General features: G+C 42.4%; 8 protein-coding genes across 8 annotated transcripts; 5 read left to right on the forward strand and 3 right to left on the reverse strand.

The window, feature by feature from the left end:
• Window positions 1–7: 7 nt before the first annotated feature.
• Window positions 8–1,110, reverse strand: LOC6568922 (trypsin iota). The gene is made up of 3 exons (XM_001994991.3): window positions 1,072–1,110; window positions 948–1,009; window positions 8–873 (listed from the first exon to the last, which is right to left on the reverse strand). The coding sequence occupies exons 1-3, from the start codon at window positions 1,108–1,110 to the stop codon at window positions 105–107; spliced, it is 870 nt and encodes a 289-aa protein (XP_001995027.2). The 3' UTR covers window positions 8–104.
• A 90-nt stretch (window positions 1,111–1,200) lies between these two features.
• LOC6568967 (coiled-coil domain-containing protein 103) lies at window positions 1,201–1,758 on the forward strand. Its single transcript, XM_001994990.3, has 2 exons — window positions 1,201–1,551; window positions 1,608–1,758. Exons 1-2 carry the CDS (start codon window positions 1,409–1,411, stop codon window positions 1,705–1,707), a joined length of 243 nt encoding a protein of 80 aa, XP_001995026.1. The 5' UTR covers window positions 1,201–1,408; the 3' UTR covers window positions 1,708–1,758.
• Window positions 1,747–17,819, reverse strand: LOC6568965. Its single transcript, XM_001994988.2, has 9 exons — window positions 17,025–17,819; window positions 15,915–16,239; window positions 15,658–15,821; window positions 9,546–10,040; window positions 9,219–9,379; window positions 7,202–8,009; window positions 5,729–6,480; window positions 3,667–4,437; window positions 1,747–2,554 (listed from the first exon to the last, which is right to left on the reverse strand). The coding sequence occupies exons 1-9, from the start codon at window positions 17,817–17,819 to the stop codon at window positions 1,783–1,785; spliced, it is 5,043 nt and encodes a 1,680-aa protein (XP_001995024.2). The 3' UTR covers window positions 1,747–1,782.
• LOC6568964 (trypsin beta-like) lies at window positions 5,678–6,686 on the reverse strand. Its single transcript, XM_001994987.3, has one exon. It carries the CDS (start codon window positions 6,487–6,489, stop codon window positions 5,725–5,727), a length of 765 nt encoding a protein of 254 aa, XP_001995023.1. The 5' UTR covers window positions 6,490–6,686; the 3' UTR covers window positions 5,678–5,724.
• LOC6568962 (trypsin epsilon) lies at window positions 9,264–10,106 on the forward strand. Its single transcript, XM_001994985.3, has one exon. The coding sequence runs from the start codon at window positions 9,279–9,281 to the stop codon at window positions 10,044–10,046; it is 768 nt and encodes a 255-aa protein (XP_001995021.1). The 5' UTR covers window positions 9,264–9,278; the 3' UTR covers window positions 10,047–10,106.
• LOC6568961 (trypsin eta) lies at window positions 12,565–13,567 on the forward strand. Its single transcript, XM_001994984.2, has one exon. The coding sequence runs from the start codon at window positions 12,595–12,597 to the stop codon at window positions 13,429–13,431; it is 837 nt and encodes a 278-aa protein (XP_001995020.1). The 5' UTR covers window positions 12,565–12,594; the 3' UTR covers window positions 13,432–13,567.
• LOC6568960 (trypsin zeta) lies at window positions 13,862–14,849 on the forward strand. The gene has a single exon (XM_001994983.3). It carries the CDS (start codon window positions 13,877–13,879, stop codon window positions 14,681–14,683), a length of 807 nt encoding a protein of 268 aa, XP_001995019.1. The 5' UTR covers window positions 13,862–13,876; the 3' UTR covers window positions 14,684–14,849.
• LOC6568959 (trypsin eta) lies at window positions 15,415–16,406 on the forward strand. Its single transcript, XM_001994982.2, has one exon. The coding sequence runs from the start codon at window positions 15,418–15,420 to the stop codon at window positions 16,261–16,263; it is 846 nt and encodes a 281-aa protein (XP_001995018.2). The 5' UTR covers window positions 15,415–15,417; the 3' UTR covers window positions 16,264–16,406.
• Window positions 17,820–19,124: the final 1,305 nt, after the last annotated feature.

Consider the following 19,124-nt stretch of genomic DNA (forward strand, 5'->3'; position numbering starts at 1 on the left):
ATTTTAGTTTAGAAATTCGCGCGATTATAAAATTTGTGTTCGTTCAGTTTTATATAGACTTTATTTTATAAAAAATGTAATAGCCCAGAATTTAAATTAAATTTTTATACTTCATTTGCCGTCTTAATTATCCAGGAACGCATGACGGCCACATTGACATAGACACCTGGGTAATTGGGCTGAGCACAGCCGTGGCCCCAGGAGACAATGCCAGCCAGCAAACTGGCGGAGACCAGGGGACCACCCGAGTCGCCAGTGCAGGCATCCTTATTGTCAGTGGCAGCACATATCATTTCCTGTCCCACAAAATCCCAGCCATAGCCGTATTTGGCCGATGAGCAATCGTCACGCTCGATAATCTGCAGCTGCACCAATTGCAAACTACTCGAGTATTTACCAGTGCCAATGGCAGTGTTCTCTTCTTCCGTGTTGCCCCAACCACTGACGAAGACACTGCTGCCACCTGAAGGACTCGTTGCAGCCAATGCAATCGGTTTAACGGAGAGACTGAAGCTGATCTGCGTGGCCAGACGCAGCAGGGCAATGTCGTAATGCAAGAGATATGGATCGAAGTGCTCGTGTAGCTTGTAGGTAGCCACTGGGATGAGTGTGCCGCCAGCATTGTGTCGATTGGAGCCCACACGCACTTGCAATAGAGTCACAGATTTATCCTTTACACAGTGTGCCGCTGTCAGGATGATGTCCTTGCTGTAGATGCTACCGCCGCAAATGTGACGAGCGCTCAACTGAATGGACACCTGCCAGGGTGCATTATGTATGGCCAAATCGGTGCCACCCACAATGCGTCCAAATTCCTGATTGGTGGGCATTGCCATTGCTGCTCCCAGAAGGGAAAGTAGCAGCAGCAACAAGCTGCAGTTAATGGAAGACATTATATATATATAAATACATATACTCGATGAAAGCCAAATGGGAACTGAACCCACTTTTGTCGCGCATTATTGCAAAACTTATCGCTTGCCCAAGAGCTGTAAATGTTAATCGCCTTCTAATGGCTTATCGAAGCCACCATTTCGAGTGTGTTACCCAGGCGACCAGCGACAAACAAACTAAATTCGTAAGCAACCGTCGAGCGTATCTTGTCAACATTTTACTAAAATAGAAAAACACATTTAATTTTCAAAGTTAGCAGACATTTTGTTGAATAAGACAAACTTGTGAATCTCTATTAATTAAAGGTATGCTTAGCAAACAACATCATAATTTATGGCGTTGGTGACAATTTGCTTTTTTGTTAACATTGGAACATTTGTATCGTAAGCAACTGCAGCTCCATCTCCATAGTGCTTGGCGACGACATTTGGGAACACAACACTTGTCACATTTGCAATTATTGATATATTCACTTAGTGTTAAAATCTAAGCCAAGTAAATTTCGTTGCGCAGCATGTCTGATCCCATAACACCTGAGGAGCTGATGCGTCTGCGCGATAATTGCCTGCAGCAGCTGCGCGACGATGAGCTTTATCAGCTGCGCAACGATGCAAAACTTCGGGCAGTTAACAACACTCAAAGCTTCGACGAGTTCAAGTGAGTGGGAAATTTATAAAAATAAACGGCTGATGGCGTCAATTTTTTTTTTATAGGGACATTGTTGATGCTGCTCATCTTCAGCCCATTAGCAAGCAAGACAAGGCGAATGCAAGCACCAAGAATCGTCTGTGGAACTCAGCTGTCCGAGAGTAGCCATCATAGCAATAACTGATTTGTTCAATAAAGTGCGAGTTAGTCGTTAAATCATTGTTTTATTTAAAAATGTTCTTAGATGGAGTTGGCGTTGTCCACCACCCAGCTGCGAAGGACAGCAACATCGGCGTAAACACCGGGATAGTTGGCAAGAGCACAGCCAACGCCCCATGAGACAACACCAACGAGTCTACCACCGGAAACCAATGGGCCACCAGAGTCACCCTGGCACGAATCCTTGCCGGCGGCGCGGGCGCAGATCATGGTGCTCTTGATCTGACTACCGTAGCTGTAAGATCCGGAAGCGCAAGCAGACTGGCTGACAATGTTCACATTGACGTACTGCAGTTGAGCAGGAGTGGAGCTGGATCCGGAAGACAGGGTACCCCAACCAGAGACGGAAGCAGCAGCGCCATTAGCTGGAGCAGAGGTGGCCAGAGCGATAGCCTTGATGTTACCGCTGTAGGCGAGGGATGAGCTCAACTTGATGATAGCGATATCGTTGACCATGGTGTTGGCGTTGTATCCGGCGTGGTTCCTGAAGGAGGTGACCTTGCTGACGACACCACCAGAGTTCCAGTAGCTGGAGCCGGCGCGCACTTGCAGGACGGAGGCGGACACAGATTGCAGGCAATGAGCAGCAGTCACAATGATTCTGTTGTTGTAGACGGAACCACCGCAGGAATGGCCACCATTACGCTGGAGGGAGATCTGCCAGGGGAAGCTACTGATGCTAGTGGCAACGCCACCAACAATGCGGCCATCCAACTGGGGGAGGAGACCCTCAGGGAGCGCAGCTCCAAAGGCGCAGGCAACAACCGACAACAAGATCACGAACTTGAACATATTGAATTAACAATGTGTCCCTCTTGGAACTGTAGGCGGCTTTTATAGCAGTCCGAAGTGTCTATTATCTCCACGATCTGAGCTAATCGAAAGTTTCCATTCATTTTATCAGAAACTTGCCATTCGTTGAATGTGAATTTGTTAGGAACTGATAAAAAAAATCGAAAAATAATAACCTGAGGATTCAACGAGTGCAGATATGATTATTATGAGTACCTATTTTGTGCGGATGTGATTTTGTTTCTAATATAAACTTTGTATTTTTTAAGTTGTTATAACAAGTAATACGTTGTACATATTAAAATTGGGTAAAAACTTTTCTCAGAGTATTTACATTAATTCCACATCGCGTCATACATATATTTAAAAACCTTAACATAAAAAAAAAATTATATATATTTATTATTCTAGAATTTTCACTTAGCTTTGGATTGTAGGATTTTCCCAAACTGAATTTCGTGCAATTTTAAAATTTGTCTTCATTCATTCATTTACAAACAATTTTATAATAAACCACAATTTATTCAAATTTTTATACTTCATTTGCCGTCTTAAGTATCCAGGAACGCAGGATGGCCACATTGACATATACACATGGGTAATTGGGCTGAGCACAGCCGTATCATCGAATGCTATAATTTAAAGGCGACGACTTTTGGGAACATAAGAACACTTGTTGCATGTGCAATTATGGTGCAATCTATTGCATATAATATATTGCTATTTTGTATCTATTGCATGTTTAAAGCTAAAATCTAAGCCAAGTAAATTTTGTTGCCAGGTATGTCTGATCCCATTACACCTGAGGACCTGATGCGTCTGCGCGATAATTGCCTGCAGCGGTGCAAAACTTCGGGCAGTTAACAACACTCAAAGCTAAGACGAGTTCAAGTGAGTGGCAAAATTATAAAAATAAACGGCTAATTATTTTTTATAGGGACGTTGATGATGCAGCTCATCTTCAGCCCATTAGCAAGCAAGACAAGGGGAATGCAATCACCAAGAATTGTCTCTGGAACTCAGCTGTGAGAGAGCAGCCCCTATAGCAATAACTGATTTGTTCAATAAAGTGCGAGTTAGTCGTTAAAGCATTGATTTATTTAAAAATGTTCTTAGATGGAGTTGGCGTTGTCCACAACCCAGCTGCGGAGGACAGCAACATCGGCGTAGACACCGGGATAGTTGGCAAGAGCACAGCCAACGCCCCATGAGACAACACCAACGAGTCTACCACCGGAAACCAATGGGCCACCAGAGTCACCCTGGCACGCATCCTTGCCGGTGGCGCGGGCGCAGATCATGGTGCTCTTGATCTGACTACCGTAGCTGTAAGATCCGGAAGCGCAAACAGACTGGCTGACAATGTTCACATTGACGTACTGCAGTTGAGCAGGAATAGAGCTGGATCCGGAAGACTGGGTACCCCAACCGGAGACGGAGGCAGCAGCGCCATTAGCTGGAGCAGAGGTGGCCAGATCGATAGCCTTGATGTTACCGCTGTAGGAGAGGGATGAGCTCAACTTGATGATAGCGATATCGTTGACCATGGTGTTGGCGTTGTATCCGCCGTGGTTCCTGAAGGAGGTGACCTTGCTGACGACACCACCAGAGTTCCAGTAGGTGGAGCCGGCGCGCACTTGCAAGACGGAGGCGGACACAGATTGCAGGCAATGAGCAGCAGTCACAATGATTCTGTTGTTGTAGACGGAACCACCGCAGGAGTGGCCACCATTACGCTGAAGGGAGATCTGCCAGGGGAAGCTGCTGATGCTAGTGGCAGTGCCGCCAACAATGCGACCATCCAACTGGGGGAGGAGACCCTCAGGGAGCGCAGCTCCAAAGGCGCAGGCAACAACCGACAACAAGATCACGAACTTGAACATATTGAATTAACAATGTGTCCCTCTTGGAACTGTAGGCGGCTTTTATAGCAGTCTGCAGTGTCTATTATCTCCACGATGCAAGCTAATCGAAAGTTTTTAATTCATTTTATCAGCAAGAAACTGATAAAAAATAATAACCTGAGGATTCAACGAGTACAGATATTATTATAATGAGTACCTATATGTATTTTTTTTGTTGTTTTTTCTTTGTATTTTTATACCATGAACCTATTAAAACTGGGTAAAAAGGGTATAATGATTTTGTGCAAATGTATGTAACAGGCAGCAGGAAGTATCTCCGACCCCTTAAAGTATATATATTCTTGATCAGGGTCAACAGTCGAGTCGATATAGCCATGTCCGTCTGTCCGTCCGTCCGTTTGTACGAACACGCAGATCTCAGAGAGCTAGAGACTTCAAATTTGGAATATAGGTTCTCGTATCCAGACGCAGATCAAGTTTGCTTTATTTTGTCGATAACTGCCTCCGTTTTTCGCTGTCGATACATTTAAATTTCCGATAGCAATAAATGCTACAATTCTAAAGGCAGAGTCTTCTAATTAATGTATAATATGCATATGCATATTATTGATCAACTGCCCAAATTTCATCAGGATCGGATAAGAACGACTTATGGTATTTTCGAAAATATATTATCATATTCATATCATTTCTATCAGTAGGCGCAAGCATTTTCTGTATGCATAAATATGCGAGCGCATGTGTGAAAAAGAGATGACATGGTAATCGACGCGAGCATCAATGTGTCCTTGTGTGTATTCTGCAGACCACAGTTACCGCATTACGATTGCATGTACATACATATACATATATATGTATGGATTTATGTATATTCACGTGTTTGTTGCCAGTTAGCTCGTTTTTTAAAATTTTCTTTCACATCGCGTCGTTAGTTTAAAAACGAAAATGTTTAAAGGTTTATTTAAATTACATAATCGCTGATCCAAGGCCAGACTAGATGAGGAAAATTCTTTCCACCGTTTGGGTATTTCTCAATTGAAGAAAGGAATAATAAGTAATATCGTAAGGTATTCATTTTATATACATATATGCATATGGCAATCGACTAATTACATTGCACACAGTGAGATGAGAAACAATTTTAATTGAATTTCTAGAGCATACTTTTCCGAGCAATGGAAAAAAGTTTGTAAAAAGGATTCATGGATTTGCTACAAAAAAAAAAAAAATCAATTTAATAAATTTGTACAGTTAAGTAGTTGAAAATTAATTAAAGTGCTTTATTTATTTGCCAAGGTTCTTAGATTTACTTGGCGTTGTTCACCACCCAGCTGCGGAGGACAGCAACATCGGCATAGACACCGGGATAGTTGGCAAGAGCGCAGCCATTGCCCCATGAGACAACACCGACGAGTCTACCACCGGATACCAATGGGCCACCAGAGTCACCCTGGCACGAATCCTTGCCGGCGGCGCGGGCGCAGATCATTGTGCTCTTGATCTTGCTACCGTAGCTGTAAGATCCGGAAGCGCAAGCAGACTGGCTGACAATGTTCACATTGATGTACTGCAGTTGACTGGGAATAGAGCTGGATCCGGAAGACTGGGTACCCCAACCAGAGACGGAGGCAGCAGCGCCATTAGCTGGAGCAGAGGTGGCCAGATCGATAGCCTTGATGTTACCGCTGAAGGACAGGGTAGAGCTTAACTTGATGATAGCGATATCGTTGACCTTTGTGTTGGCATTGTATCCCTCGTGATTCTTGAAGGAGGCGACCTTGCTGACGACACCACCAGAGTTCCAGTAGCTGGAGCCGGCGCGCACTTGCAGGACGGAGGCGGACACAGATTGCAGGCAATGAGCAGCTGTCACGATGAACTTGGAATTGTAGATGGAACCCCCGCAGGAGTGGCCACCATTACGCTGAAGGGAGATCTGCCAGGGGAAGCTGCTGATGCTAGTGGCAACGCCACCAACAATGCGGCCATCCAACTGGGGGAGGAGACCCTCAGGGAGCGCAGCTCCAAAGGCGCAGGCAACAACCGACAACAAGATCACGCACTTCAACATATTGAATTAACAATGTGTACCTCTTGGAAGTGTAGGCGTCTTTTATAGCAGTCCGACGTATCTACTGTCCACTGTCTAATCAAAAGCTGTCAATCCATTTTTTTACAAGAATTGTACGATGATTTCGCAATTTGTTCGACACCAACGTAATGTGGGAAAACCTCACTAAAGAATCTACAAATCTAATCAGATAGCCCTGCTTATGTGTATCTTATGTTTTCGAAGTGAGCTATCTTCATATCAACACCTATATTTATATAAAGCTTTTTTTTTCCTTTTTAGACTCTTTGATATTGAATTTCTCAAGGTGGTTTTTGTTAAGAGAATTATAACTGTAAAAGAATGAAGAAAATACTCTACTATTGCTAAGAATCTATTTTTAAAATTGATCAATTGGAATGTTAGTTTGGTAAATTCTGAACTACCATATTTTGGCCGTATTTTCGAAATTAAGACAATGCTTTCTCATCGAGTGCGAAACCATTTAAATAAATTCCAATTCCAATTATCACAATCTGGAAAATCATAAGTATTAAAAGATTATTAAAACCATAGAAAATCAGAGAATTTCTTGAATGGTTACTGATGTTAATTCTTCCGTACCAAACCAAAAGTCGCAACTAAGATTGGTTTTTGAATCTGGAACTGTTTGTTCAGAAAATGAAAATGAAAAGTGATGTTCAATGTAAGTTTTATTGCACGCAGATTTTTAGATGGAGTTGGCGTTGTTCACCACCCAGCTGCGGAGGGCAGCGACATCGGCGTAGACACCGGGATACCTGGCAAGGGCACAGCCAGCGCCCCAAGACACAACACCGACGAGCCGACCACCGGAAACCAGTGGGCCACCAGAGTCACCCTGGCACGAATCCTTGCCGGCGGCGCGGGCGCAGATCATGGTGCTCTTGATCTGACTACCGTAGCCGTAAGATCCGGAAGCGCAAGTAGACTGGCTGACAATGTTCACGTTCACGTACTGCAGTTGAGTGGGAATAGAGCTGGATCCTGACGACAGGGTACCCCAACCAGAGACGGAGGCAGCAGCGCCATTACCGGGAGCAGAGGTGGCCAGAGCGATAGCCTTGATGTTACCGCTGTAGGAGAGGGATGAGCTCAACTTGATGATAGCGATATCGTTGACCATGGTGCTGGGGTTGTATCCCTGATGGTTCCTGAAAGAGGCAACCTTGCTTACGACGCCACCAGAGCTCCAATAGCTGGAGCCGGCGCGCACTTGCAGGACGGAGGTGGACACAGATTGAAGGCAATGAGCAGCAGTCACAATGATTCTGTTGTTGTAGACGGAACCACCGCAGGAGTGGCCACCATTACGCTGGAGGGAGATCTGCCAGGGGAAGCTGCTGATGCTAGTGGCAACGCCACCAACAATGCGGCCATCCAACTGGGGGAGGAGACCCTCAGGGAGGGCAGCTCCAAAGGCGCAGGCAATAACCGACAACAAGATCACGAACTTGAACATATTGCTCAGTGTAGAATGTGGTTCTGTGAAAATGAGCGTGCTTATATAGGAATCCGAGTGGAACCATTATCATTCTACTATCACTATCTCTACAGATACTTGTAAGTATTACTCCAGACATTGTAAGTATGAATACTTTCTAATCCAGCGTATCACGTGTTACAACACAGTAAAACTGAAAATATCAACTATGATTACAAAGCCTTGCAGACCGTATTTTACTCGGCGACATCTAAATTTCACTATAAATTTAAGAACTGACCAATTGTTCCTATGAAATCTATGCTTCTCTGTAGTTCTAGGTAAACAAAAAAGTGGTTTATTCAAAAGTTCAACTTCAACCGATAGTTCCTCTGGCAGCTATATGATGTCGTGATCCGATTCAACTGCCTTGAACATATGCACCTGATGCGGCAATAAGACGTCTATAGTCCAAGTAACCCTCTGTAAGGGTATCAAAATTATCGCTAGAGTGGAGAGTGCTTGACAATAACATCCGGCGAAGTACATAAGAAACACTTGAAAATGTAACGAATAGATTTAGGGGATTGCGATACAAATTCCGACTGCAAATGCTGATTTTGAATAATGGAATCTTAAATTACATAATAGATTCATTCAGAATGCGAATTATAATAATCAAATTAAATCTCACACAAATATCAAGTGCATATTGACAAAGAGTTGAGTCCTTATCTAATACTATATCTGGCTTATTTACTTGCATAAGTTATTTGTGGGTTTCTTTCTTATGCGATAACGCATAATAAAGTACTCGGATTATTTTTTTTTTCCTTTTATTATATTTTATTTATAAATATATATACGTATAATTGTATATATATTCCAGGCGATAAATTGTATTTGATTAGTCGAAGCCTGATGGAGCACACTCTGTTTGCAAAACATTATAAACAAGTAAGAAAGAGAGTTAGACTAGAATATACCCTACACCTAACTCGAGTAGAACATACCCTGAACTTAGCTATTAGTTGCATCAATTAAGGGGATCAAGGCAGAGGATTTAGTTTTATAATTCTCAGATATCGACCGGCATCAAAAACATGAAATCCAACATTGGATTTCTGGGAGATGGTGATTCCGAGAAATTAACCATGTACATTATCATAACAAGTGCTAAGTGCTAGCTATCTCACAACTTATCTCTCCCTTTTGATTAAATCAAAAGAAAATTAACTGCTGATCAGTCGATCTGAGACTTATCGGCCATTTGTGTAGTAATACGCACCTAGTGCGTTTCGCTATAAAAAGGTTGCGTGGGAGCGTAGGGCAATTAGAAGATTGAAGCATGTTGAAGTTTGTGGTTCTGATTTCGTTGGCTGCCTGCGTCTTGGCCGGTACTGTGCCCGAGGGCCTGTTGCCCCAGTTGGATGGCCGCATTGTTGGTGGCTATGATACGAGCATTGAGGCGCATCCCTATCAGGTGTCTCTGCAGCGCAATGGTGCCCACTTCTGCGGTGGATCCGTCTATTCGCATGATATTATTGTCACCGCCGCTCACTGCCTGCAGTCAGTCTCCGCTAAGGATCTGAGGGTGCGTGTGGGTACCACCTACTGGCGCGAGGGCGGTAGCGTTCACTCCGTGAAATCTTTCCGCAATCATGAGGGCTACAACAAGCGCACCATGATCAACGATATTGCCATCATTCGCCTGGAATCCTCGATCAGTTTCGACTCCAGTGTGCGCCCCATTGACATTGCTGAGAAGAATCCTGCTAATGATGCCGAGGCCATCGTCACTGGCTGGGGCACTACCAAGTCCGGTGGCTCTATTCCCGACCATCTGCTGGCTGTCGATCTGAGAATCGTTAATCGCGAAGAGTGTGCCTCCAAGGAGTACAAATATGGCTCCCAGATCAAGGACACCATGATCTGTGCCTATGCTGTGCACAAGGATGCCTGCCAGGGTGATTCTGGTGGCCCACTGGTTTCTGGTGGTCGTCTTGTTGGTGTCGTCTCCTGGGGTAAAGGCTGCGCCGCTACCGGTTATCCCGGTGTCTACGCCGATGTTGCCCACTTCCACAGCTGGGTTGAGAGCACCGCCCGGGAGCTGTAAGCTATAAGTTCCAAACTTTTCCAATAAATTCAATTCCAAAAAAATAAAGAAAAAAAAACAATGACTTTTAAAATTCGCTAAGACTATTGATAACAGTTTGCACTGCGGACCTACATAGTATATATATTATATTATTATTATGCCCAATTTTCAGGGCTATTGCTGCTGTTTCTACTCGGGATGGTTAGAGTTCGAACTCTGACTCTGAACTCTGACGAAGTTAAGAAACTTAAGTTTAAGATTAGTAATATGAAGTGCTAAGGATGGCTGCCTGGTCGTACTATCAGCAGATCTGTGAGATATTTTAATTTATATTTTATTTTAAATATATTCCGGGCTATTTATCGGGGCAATGACGCCCATGTCCTATCGAGAGAACTCATCAGTAGAATTATGAGTTAAAATGATTTGTAATCAGTTCTCAAGTGATTGGTTAAGCGTGTATGCCAAAAACTCTTCAGCTATTCAGATATTGTGGATTGATGTGCTATTTGACGTGCAAAAATTATCTAATCAGTTACAGAGTGCGACACACGTCTGGAAAACCCAATTGTTAAGTGTTCGAATCGCACCATTCAAATTATTTGACAGCATTCCAATCAAAGTAATGCGACACTTTTTTTTTAATCAATAATATAAGTTATAAAAGACTTACAGCTCCTGTCACCTGTGTTTTCGTCCGTTTTATGCCAGACTTTTAATAATATTTATAATATAATTTATTATTGATAAGTCTGTTCTTAATTAAAGTTTTAGAAAATTTCAGCTATCTGCAATGAAGCGCTAGATAAACAATAATTTGCGAAGATTAAAACTGGTTATATTTTAAGGAACTCAAAGAAATTGATCCACTTCAACCTTTAAACGAATCACACATTTATTTACTAAATATTATTGAAGGCAACAAGCCAGACAAAAAGGTGTGTTTAAAAAATAGAACAGAATAGCGAAATTGAGCTCAATAGGTTATAGGAGATAGTCTAGCCTAGATAGCCTAGATATGGCACAAAAAATAGTTATTGTAGTGCCTACATATGACAATAATGCCATAAAAAGTTATTGGAACTTATGAGTGTTCACTTCCTGGATTTACCCAAAAATCACTTAAATTACGTATACTGATATCGAACGGTGCCTTTGACAGATAATAAACTGAACAAGGTAGATAACGATGGTCAGATATGTTCTAGTTTTGCAAAATATAATTGATTGTTAAAATGATTCTGGTTTGATTGATGTTTAAGGTCGAACTAATTGTGCGAAGCCATAAATCAAAATAAATGATTGAAAATATTATGAGACAGAACAAAATAAATGATTGAATATATTGTGAGACAGTTGTTTTGGTTGGTGCCTCGGCCGGTCGTGTTAGGCTAGCAAAGAATCCCTTCGAGCGCGAGGGTCTCGATCAAGAATTTGAGCTACCATTAAAATTACGATACATGGAGATCTATTCGAGACGGGGGGGAGTTTAGCAGAATCTGAAGATCGAGTTGGCTAAGACTACTGCACTTTGCTATAGTTACTGGCTGAAGTTGTAAATAAATATTTAAGTCTGTTTTTATCCCACCACATTGTGGATTGTGAGTACGTTTCTGTTTCATATAAATATGGTATGTCTTGCAAATCAAGATCTTGTCTAAGAGGAAGAAGATTGCCTCTCAGTGTGATTCCGGCAGTCCACAGTTCGCCAATAATCAGTTGAAGCGTCTACTAAAAGATATTCCCTGGGAAAATATTAAAATTCTTTAAATAAAATGCGAAACTTGATAATGCTTTCAAAGTGGATAGATCTAAGGGATACCAAGACACAAACCTCTATTAAAAGTTTCCTTATCACAAATATTCAATCCATTTATTGATTGTTAAGCTTCTTACTCAAATGAGCACGTGCAAAGAGTGAGCTTTCGAGAGCTTAAAAAGAGTATTCTCTTAGTTAAGTTGGTTCTCTTATGAGTTTTGAATTGAACACTTTGGGAGTGTTCCCATTTCCAGCTGTTTGTTGTTAGTGATTTTAATAACTCTAAACGAGAAAATGAGGATTTTCGACAGGTTGTTCTTGTAATTTAGGCTTTATATAAATCATCTACAATAAAGACAAAAATAAATATATGATTGAATCGGGACACCTAAGATCGTTTAACTCGGCTATTTTTCTAATTATCCTGCATATCTACGTTACTATAAGCAATTCATTAGTTTCTTCCTTGACCCATTTTTCGGTACCTTTTATTTAAAAGAGCTGGGCCTTCAAAATGTTCAATTATTTGCGATGTGCTTGCTCATAACTGTGCTTTAATTTACACAAAAGACATTATCGAAAGTATAAATTGTTTATAATAATATGACTAATACAAGTATTACAGCAATGGTTTAATTGAAACTGCGAACTTTGCTGCACAAAATGCGTATTGTGGTCGTTATCAATTTGGCTTATCAGCCAATAATAAGCCAATTTATGGGCTACCTGAAAAAAAGCAGAGCTGATACCACTAACCACTTAACTTATTCGAGAAAATTGTTAGTTTGCTTCTGACTAAACTTTGAAATGGACAAGGTTGCGCTAATAATTGCTGTGATACTTTTGCTGGGCAATAGCTGCAGCTGTAGTCCGGATATCTCGCATCCGGACTCTCGAATCGTTGGTGGTGATGATTCGTCGGTGTTGTCTTTACGCTACCAGGTCTCTATACATCGACGCAATGGCGTTAAGAGTGCCTATGCTCACACCTGTGGTGGATCTCTCTTGGATGGGAGCACCGTGCTGACAGCGGCTCATTGTGTCTACAATCGGCATGAGGAGAATTTCATGGTTGTCGCTGGAACTGATCTGCACTCTGGCATGGATGGTGGTGTCGTGTCACGCGTGACGAAACTATTGCCACATGAACTGTACAATGCAACGATTACGGATAATGATATTGCATTGATCTTTGTCTCGCCACCGTTTCCAATGAACACCAATCGCAGGATCGGCACAATTGAGGTGGCCAAAGAGTTGCCGTCTGTGGGCACTCTGGCCACCGTGTCCGGTTGGGGATTTACCAAAGAGGATGGTTTGCCATCGGCACGATTGCAACAGGTGCAAGTACCGGTGGTGGACAGCAAGGATTGCCAAGCTGCCTACGACTGGCGGCCGATCACGGATGCAATGCTCTGCGCTGCCGCTCCAGGTGGGGGAAAGGAGGCCTGCAACGGTGATGCGGGTGGAGCGCTTGTCGTTAACAACCAGGTCGTTGGCGTTGTCTCCTGGGCCGAGGGGTGTGCCCGTGAAGCTTATCCCGGTGTCTATGCCTCAGCGAGCCATTTCCACAGCTGGATTGCCGAGCAGCGAGCGGCTTACGCCAAAATGGAAACTGTTCAACGCACAGTGGCACAAAACTAAAATAGTGTTAATCAGCTAATTATCGATTGCTGTTATCGATATCGATATACATAATTTAACTCAACGTTTGGCTGTAAGAATCGTTCAAGAATTTCTTATAAATATATTTCCGTTTCTTAATAAATTATTAACAATGCTTGTCTAGCTTTGATCTATAGATATATACCCGATCAGCATTAAAATACGATTGATAGTTTATCAGCACATGTAATATGTAGATTCTTACAATTATGATTTCTGTGCAGGATTTCAATAGATTTGAGTCACTGTGCGAACGCTTAGCTGATTTGGTGCCATAAGAATAGTGCGGTGAAAAAATTTATTGCCACCTATTGAATGATCTAATCGTCGCTGACCGCCCCGTCGATAAGGTAGGTGACTTTACAATCCATCGAATTGTGTATTTTTATTTGGTCTTGTTTCAGTCTATTAGGTATTGTTGAAGATGGCACACGCGAATCTGTTGCTGCTCGGAGTGAGCTTGAGCCTTGTGATCGTTGCCCTGGCACATCCTCTGCAGGACGACTCCCCCAATGGACGCATTGTGGGAGGCTATGCGACAGATGTGATACATTTTCCATATCAGATATCGCTCCGTCGCAAGGCAATCACAGCACCCAAGAATCCCTATACTCATTACTGTGGCGGATCCATCATTAATGAGAATTACATTTTGACGGCGGCGCATTGTGTTATTGCCAATGTGGCAAGTCAATTTAAGGTTGTTGCCGGCACCAGTCATCGCAACGCCATCGATGGCGTCATTGTTACCGTCTCCGAAATCATAATGCACGAGAAATACGATCCATCAACATATGACAATGATATTGCCCTGCTCGTCTTGGGTTCGCCGTTGCCATTGAATAACTTTACAATGAAGGTCATTGAGCTGGGCACCGAGGCCCCCAAGGATGGAGACATGAGCACCATATCCGGCTGGGGTACAACCCAACCGGGAGGCGATGCATCAGACCAGTTGCTTGCAGTCGATGTGCCCATTGTGGGCAATGAGCAGTGTGACGAGGATTATGGGGGCGGTTCAATTACACCTGGCATGCTCTGTGCCGGTCTGCGTGGTGAGGGTGGCAAGGATGCCTGTCAGGGTGATTCGGGTGGACCCCTAACCTGTGGTGGTAAGCTCCATGGCGTCGTCTCCTGGGGCAGATCGTGTGCTCTACCCACACATCCCGGCGTCTATGCCAATGTCGCGCATTACATCGACTGGATCCACGCCAAGATGGGCAACATCTAGGACTAGTTGCTAGTATCACCATATCCAATAGGGTATATCAAATTTCATTTCAATCACATGTCCAAATAAATTTGTTGTTGATTGGCGCCCATTTTCTTGGTATTTTTTTGTTATTTTGTTTTATAACTAGATTTAATCAAAGTTGCTTAAGGCAATCATAATTCAATATATTGTGTTTCTATGTAAGGCCCTGATTAACCAAATCTAGATTATGCTTTGTGCTTATAAGATTAACACAATGTTAGAAAAACCCAAATAATACATTAAGTATGCTACAGTTTTTTTTTAGGGCATTACTAATCTTAAGGTCTTTATTCCGTCTCATATATAGCTGATAATGAACATAGCTATATAAACGGATATTTCTTCACTTTCAACTCAATTCACACAGAGATCAATGATTTTCATTTACTAAAATTCTTAGCTAACCCATTGAGTCTTAAAGACTTATAGATTTATTAATACGAAAGTGGCACAAGTTAAGCTAAAAATAGTAAAAAGTTCGTTAACGTAACGTAACACGGAAATGTAACTAGTCTCGTAACGTAACGTAACGAAGCTGACAGCTCTATTCGATTGCATTTGATATTGGCGGAGCTACATTATCAGCTCGGACCCTGTACAGGAGACCCTATCTAGAGTGTCGGCAATTAAGATAATCACCGGAAAAAATGTTAAGACTGCAAAATGCCAGAGAACACAGAACACAAAACAAATTTGCTAATCAGTTCGATATGTGGCGATCGCTTGTTCACTTGCAAAACATGAGAATACTCGGTAAGAGTTTGACTTTGTTGCCGCCGCTGATGCTGTTGCTGCTGGCTGCGCTCGTTTGGCACACGGAAGCCCATCCGGAAGGCAGGATCATCAATGGTGCCCAGGTGGACATAACACGACATTCGTATTGCGTTTCAGTGCGCTACCGTCGGAGCAGCAGCTCGCCGTACATGCACGAGTGTGCCGGAGTGATTTACTCGGACCGGGGCATTGTCACGGCAGCCCAGTGTCTGGTTGATCTGACGCAGGATACAAAACTCATTGTGGTTGCTGGTGCCAATACACGCAATGGCAGCGATGGTTTCGTCTATCCAGCCTCGCGGTGGGTCCATCATCCGCAATATACACCCATCACGGTGGACTATGATATTGGTGTCATCATATTGGATACATCATTAGATTTGACGCAGCACGGCTTGCGAAAGATCGAGTTGCGTCCGGAACGTCCGGCGACGGGTCGTGAGGCGATCGTCATCGGTTGGGGCTATCGCGAGGAGTGGGGTCCCTCCAGCCCCAAACTGGAGCAGGCACGTGTGCCCATCGTTAGCTCGGAACAGTGCAATGGCATCTATGGTGCCGGTGAGGTGACGGAGCGCATGATCTGTGCCGGAGATGTAGCCCAAGGTGGCACCGATGCCTGCCAGGGCGATACAGGCGGTCCTCTGACGGTAGACGAACAACTTGTGGGCCTCGTCTCGTGGGGTCGCGGCTGTGGCCGGCCGGGCTATCCCTCTGTTTATACGTACGCCCCCAGCCTGAAGACGTGGATCGAGGATACTCTGAAATCCGCCGGAGTATTATAAATAGACACATATACATATATATAAATGCCTACGGCATGTGCTGATAGGTGCTATCAACGATTGCTTTTAGGCGATATGTATTCAGACTTTGTTTTGCCGATTTAATGCCCATTCAATAATAAAATAAACAATTTAGTAATTAACCGGCCGATTAGAGTGATGTAAATTAATGTAGCAACATATTCAACTGTTCGCAACACTACCAAAATTAATTGAGATTTTAGAGAATTTGAAGCTTTTGAGAATTGCTTAAATAAGTCATCCATCACACTTTCTCTAAATAGAGAAGCAACTAATTAAAAGATAATGCTCTTCTCTTCCGTCTCACTAACTGCTTATTCTCTCTCTAAAGATGCTTGCTATGGAAATAAAACAGTACGTATTAATTCTACATAACTTTCTCTGCGGATAGAAAAGCCAACGTATTTATCCTCTCTCACTAATAGCTTGCGCTCTCTGTATCTCTCTCCCTCTCTCATTCTGTTTCTCTCCAAAAGCTGCATGCTATGAAAATACCTAAGACAATATAGATCTCAAAGCTTTTCTCTCCTTACCAATTTCATGTTTGCTCTCAAAAGTTCCTTGCTATGAACGCAGCAAGGCCAATATATTATTTCATAATCTAAGCGATCAGATAACGTGTTGTTATTATTATTTTTCAATATCAACCATCGGCTAATTCATCAGTAAAACACGTAATCATAGATCTAGCCACAGGCGATTTATTGTATTTAGATAATGGCTATATTCAGAATTCAGAGAAAATCAATGCTGCCTACTTTGGCGTTGGCATCGCGAGTCGCCACAATCCAGCTGTGTAATTCGGGAACGGAGGCATATACGCCCGGATATTTGGGACGAGCACAACCCGTGCCCCACGAGACAATGCCTAGCAGTTCATTGTTGAGGATCAGTGGACCACCGGAGTCACCCTGGCACGCATCCTTGCCACCTCCGTTAACACCAGCACACAACATGCGGCTGGTTAGGGTAATGGAGTAGGCGCTCTTGCATTTGGCATTCTCCACAACGTTGACTTCCACCTCCTGCAGATTGTTTGAGATGACACCACCTTCGCTGGTTGTGCCCCAGCCAGTTACAGTGACGACAGTATCATGCTCCGGACGCTCCTTAGCCAAAGCAATCGGTTGAACAGATTCATTGAATACAAAATCACCATCGAGAATTAGGATGGTGACATCATAGTCATTGTTCAAGCTCCTGTATTTCTCGTGCATAATGAATTCACGTACACGCAACTCTTGACCAGTTGGCCAGATTGTTGAGGTGGTGCCAGCAATGATGGACAGATCTTCAACACCTTTGAGGGTATTCACACAATGGGCGGCACTCACAATTATATTGCTGGCAATGATGGATCCGCCACATCTGTGGTTGCCGCGATATCGCATGGATATCTGATGGGGATAGTGGGTTATGTCCGTTTCGGTACCACCCACAATGCGGCCATCGGGCATGGGTAGACCACCACTTTGGAAAGTGGTGCCCGCCAGCCCCAATCCCAGAATACTCAATCCGATCAAAAGGCGAAACATTTTCTGTTCAACTAAAGCTAAATTTCGTTGTATTTGGGTTTTTATACATGGCTGACTTATCGTTAGTTTAATTGTTCAATCGGGCAATTTATGGGCGATAATACCAGCATTATAAATCTGTCTCAAATGGCGTTAACACTTATCTTATCCGTTTTGGAAATTTGAACTTGTAATCTGATCAGATTGCTTACGCTGCAAAGCTGGCTGCTATGGGAGTTATTGGACACACTTATCGATTTTGCGTCGATAACAAGAAATTGATTTTAACGGTTGCCTAATTTAAACCGAACAAACTCAAACATTGAATTTACCGTGTTTACAGTAATCTCTCGGAAATAACAACTTCACATATTGGAATCATCTATTTGTGGGTAGTGAAAAATTGCTAGGCAATTAACTTTTTTTGTAATAAATATAAGACGTAATTTCAAAAAACTTTTTGAAATTTTCAACTTCTATTTATAAAGGATGAAATGTAGATTAAAAAGTATAACAAATTCTCTGTAATACTCTAAAAATACTTTATAACACTCCATAGTTTTGAGCAGTGTATTTTATTTTGATCGAGTTCACTGCTAGCAGCTGTCAATTAAGCACTTGGGGTGCACCTATTTGATCAATGACCAAGCACAAGAATATGATTCATCGATTATTGAAACAACTTAACAACAATTTAGCAATTCATTTAATGATTGGCCGAAAACCGATTCAAAAATTGGCTACCATATAGAATTACGATATAGTAGCGGGCCCCATATTTGTTTATATCGAAACATAAAATATTATATGGGAAACATAAAAATCATAGTAATTGTTTGGTCTTATCTCAGACTGGTGCCTTCGCACTCGCCAAAGGTGATTTTAATCTATAGACATGTTTAAGTTTTAATGAAATTAGATTAAATAAATCGCAGACGTGTGTCAATTCAAAATTATCAAAGTTCACTTAAAATGACTCAATGTAATTTTCTTATAATTATAGTAAGACTATTGTGTGCGTAATAATATATTTGTTTACTTGAGTCTAGTTTTTGCTTCCTTTTTTTTTACCTATACCGTAAAAAGACTTATCGAAGAGCTTATGGGTCTATGGTTTGATAATCGTTCAGAAATTTTCTCTTTAGAAGCCGACCGACAGCAACTTATGTTTATAATGGATATAAAAAACAGAAAAGCATATAAACATTTATAATATCATGAAATTTAGCGTTAACGAAATCTAACAATATTCCTGAATTTCGACGCGATTTCGGGCTTTAACAGCGATAAGCGCGAGACCCTATATAAGAGCCGTGGCACAACCGA

Source organism: Drosophila grimshawi, unplaced genomic scaffold (assembly GCF_018153295.1).
Source record: "Drosophila grimshawi isolate 15287-2541.00 unplaced genomic scaffold, ASM1815329v1 contig_1367, whole genome shotgun sequence".
In the NCBI taxonomy this organism is placed as follows: Eukaryota; Metazoa; Arthropoda; class Insecta; order Diptera; family Drosophilidae; genus Drosophila; species Drosophila grimshawi.

Coding starts and splice junctions, on each gene's coding strand:
- LOC6568922 (XM_001994991.3), bottom strand. CDS start 1,110: ATGTTGACAAGATACGCTCGACGGTTGCTTACGAATTTA. Junction 1,010..1,071: donor GACGGTTGCTTACGAATTTA/GTTTGTTTGTCG, acceptor ATAAGCCATTAG/AAGGCGATTAACATTTACAG. Junction 874..947: donor TGCAATAATGCGCGACAAAA/GTGGGTTCAGTT, acceptor CATTAACTGCAG/CTTGTTGCTGCTGCTACTTT.
- LOC6568967 (XM_001994990.3), top strand. CDS start 1,409: ATGTCTGATCCCATAACACCTGAGGAGCTGATGCGTCTGCGCGATAAT. Junction 1,552..1,607: donor CAAAGCTTCGACGAGTTCAA/GTGAGTGGGAAA, acceptor TTTTTTTTATAG/GGACATTGTTGATGCTGCTC.
- LOC6568964 (XM_001994987.3), bottom strand. CDS start 6,489: ATGTTGAAGTGCGTGATCTTGTTGTCGGTTGTTGCCTGCGCCTTTGGA.
- LOC6568962 (XM_001994985.3), top strand. CDS start 9,279: ATGTTGAAGTTTGTGGTTCTGATTTCGTTGGCTGCCTGCGTCTTGGCC.
- LOC6568961 (XM_001994984.2), top strand. CDS start 12,595: ATGGACAAGGTTGCGCTAATAATTGCTGTGATACTTTTGCTGGGCAAT.
- LOC6568960 (XM_001994983.3), top strand. CDS start 13,877: ATGGCACACGCGAATCTGTTGCTGCTCGGAGTGAGCTTGAGCCTTGTG.
- LOC6568959 (XM_001994982.2), top strand. CDS start 15,418: ATGTGGCGATCGCTTGTTCACTTGCAAAACATGAGAATACTCGGTAAG.
- LOC6568965 (XM_001994988.2), bottom strand. CDS start 17,819: ATGTTTCGCCTTTTGATCGGATTGAGTATTCTGGGATTGGGGCTGGCG. Junction 10,041..15,657: donor GTGACAATGCCCCGGTCCGA/GTAAATCACTCC, acceptor TATAGCTTACAG/CTCCCGGGCGGTGCTCTCAA. Junction 4,438..5,728: donor TGGGTGGTGAACAACGCCAA/GTAAATCTAAGA, acceptor TTGTTAATTCAA/TATGTTCAAGTTCGTGATCT.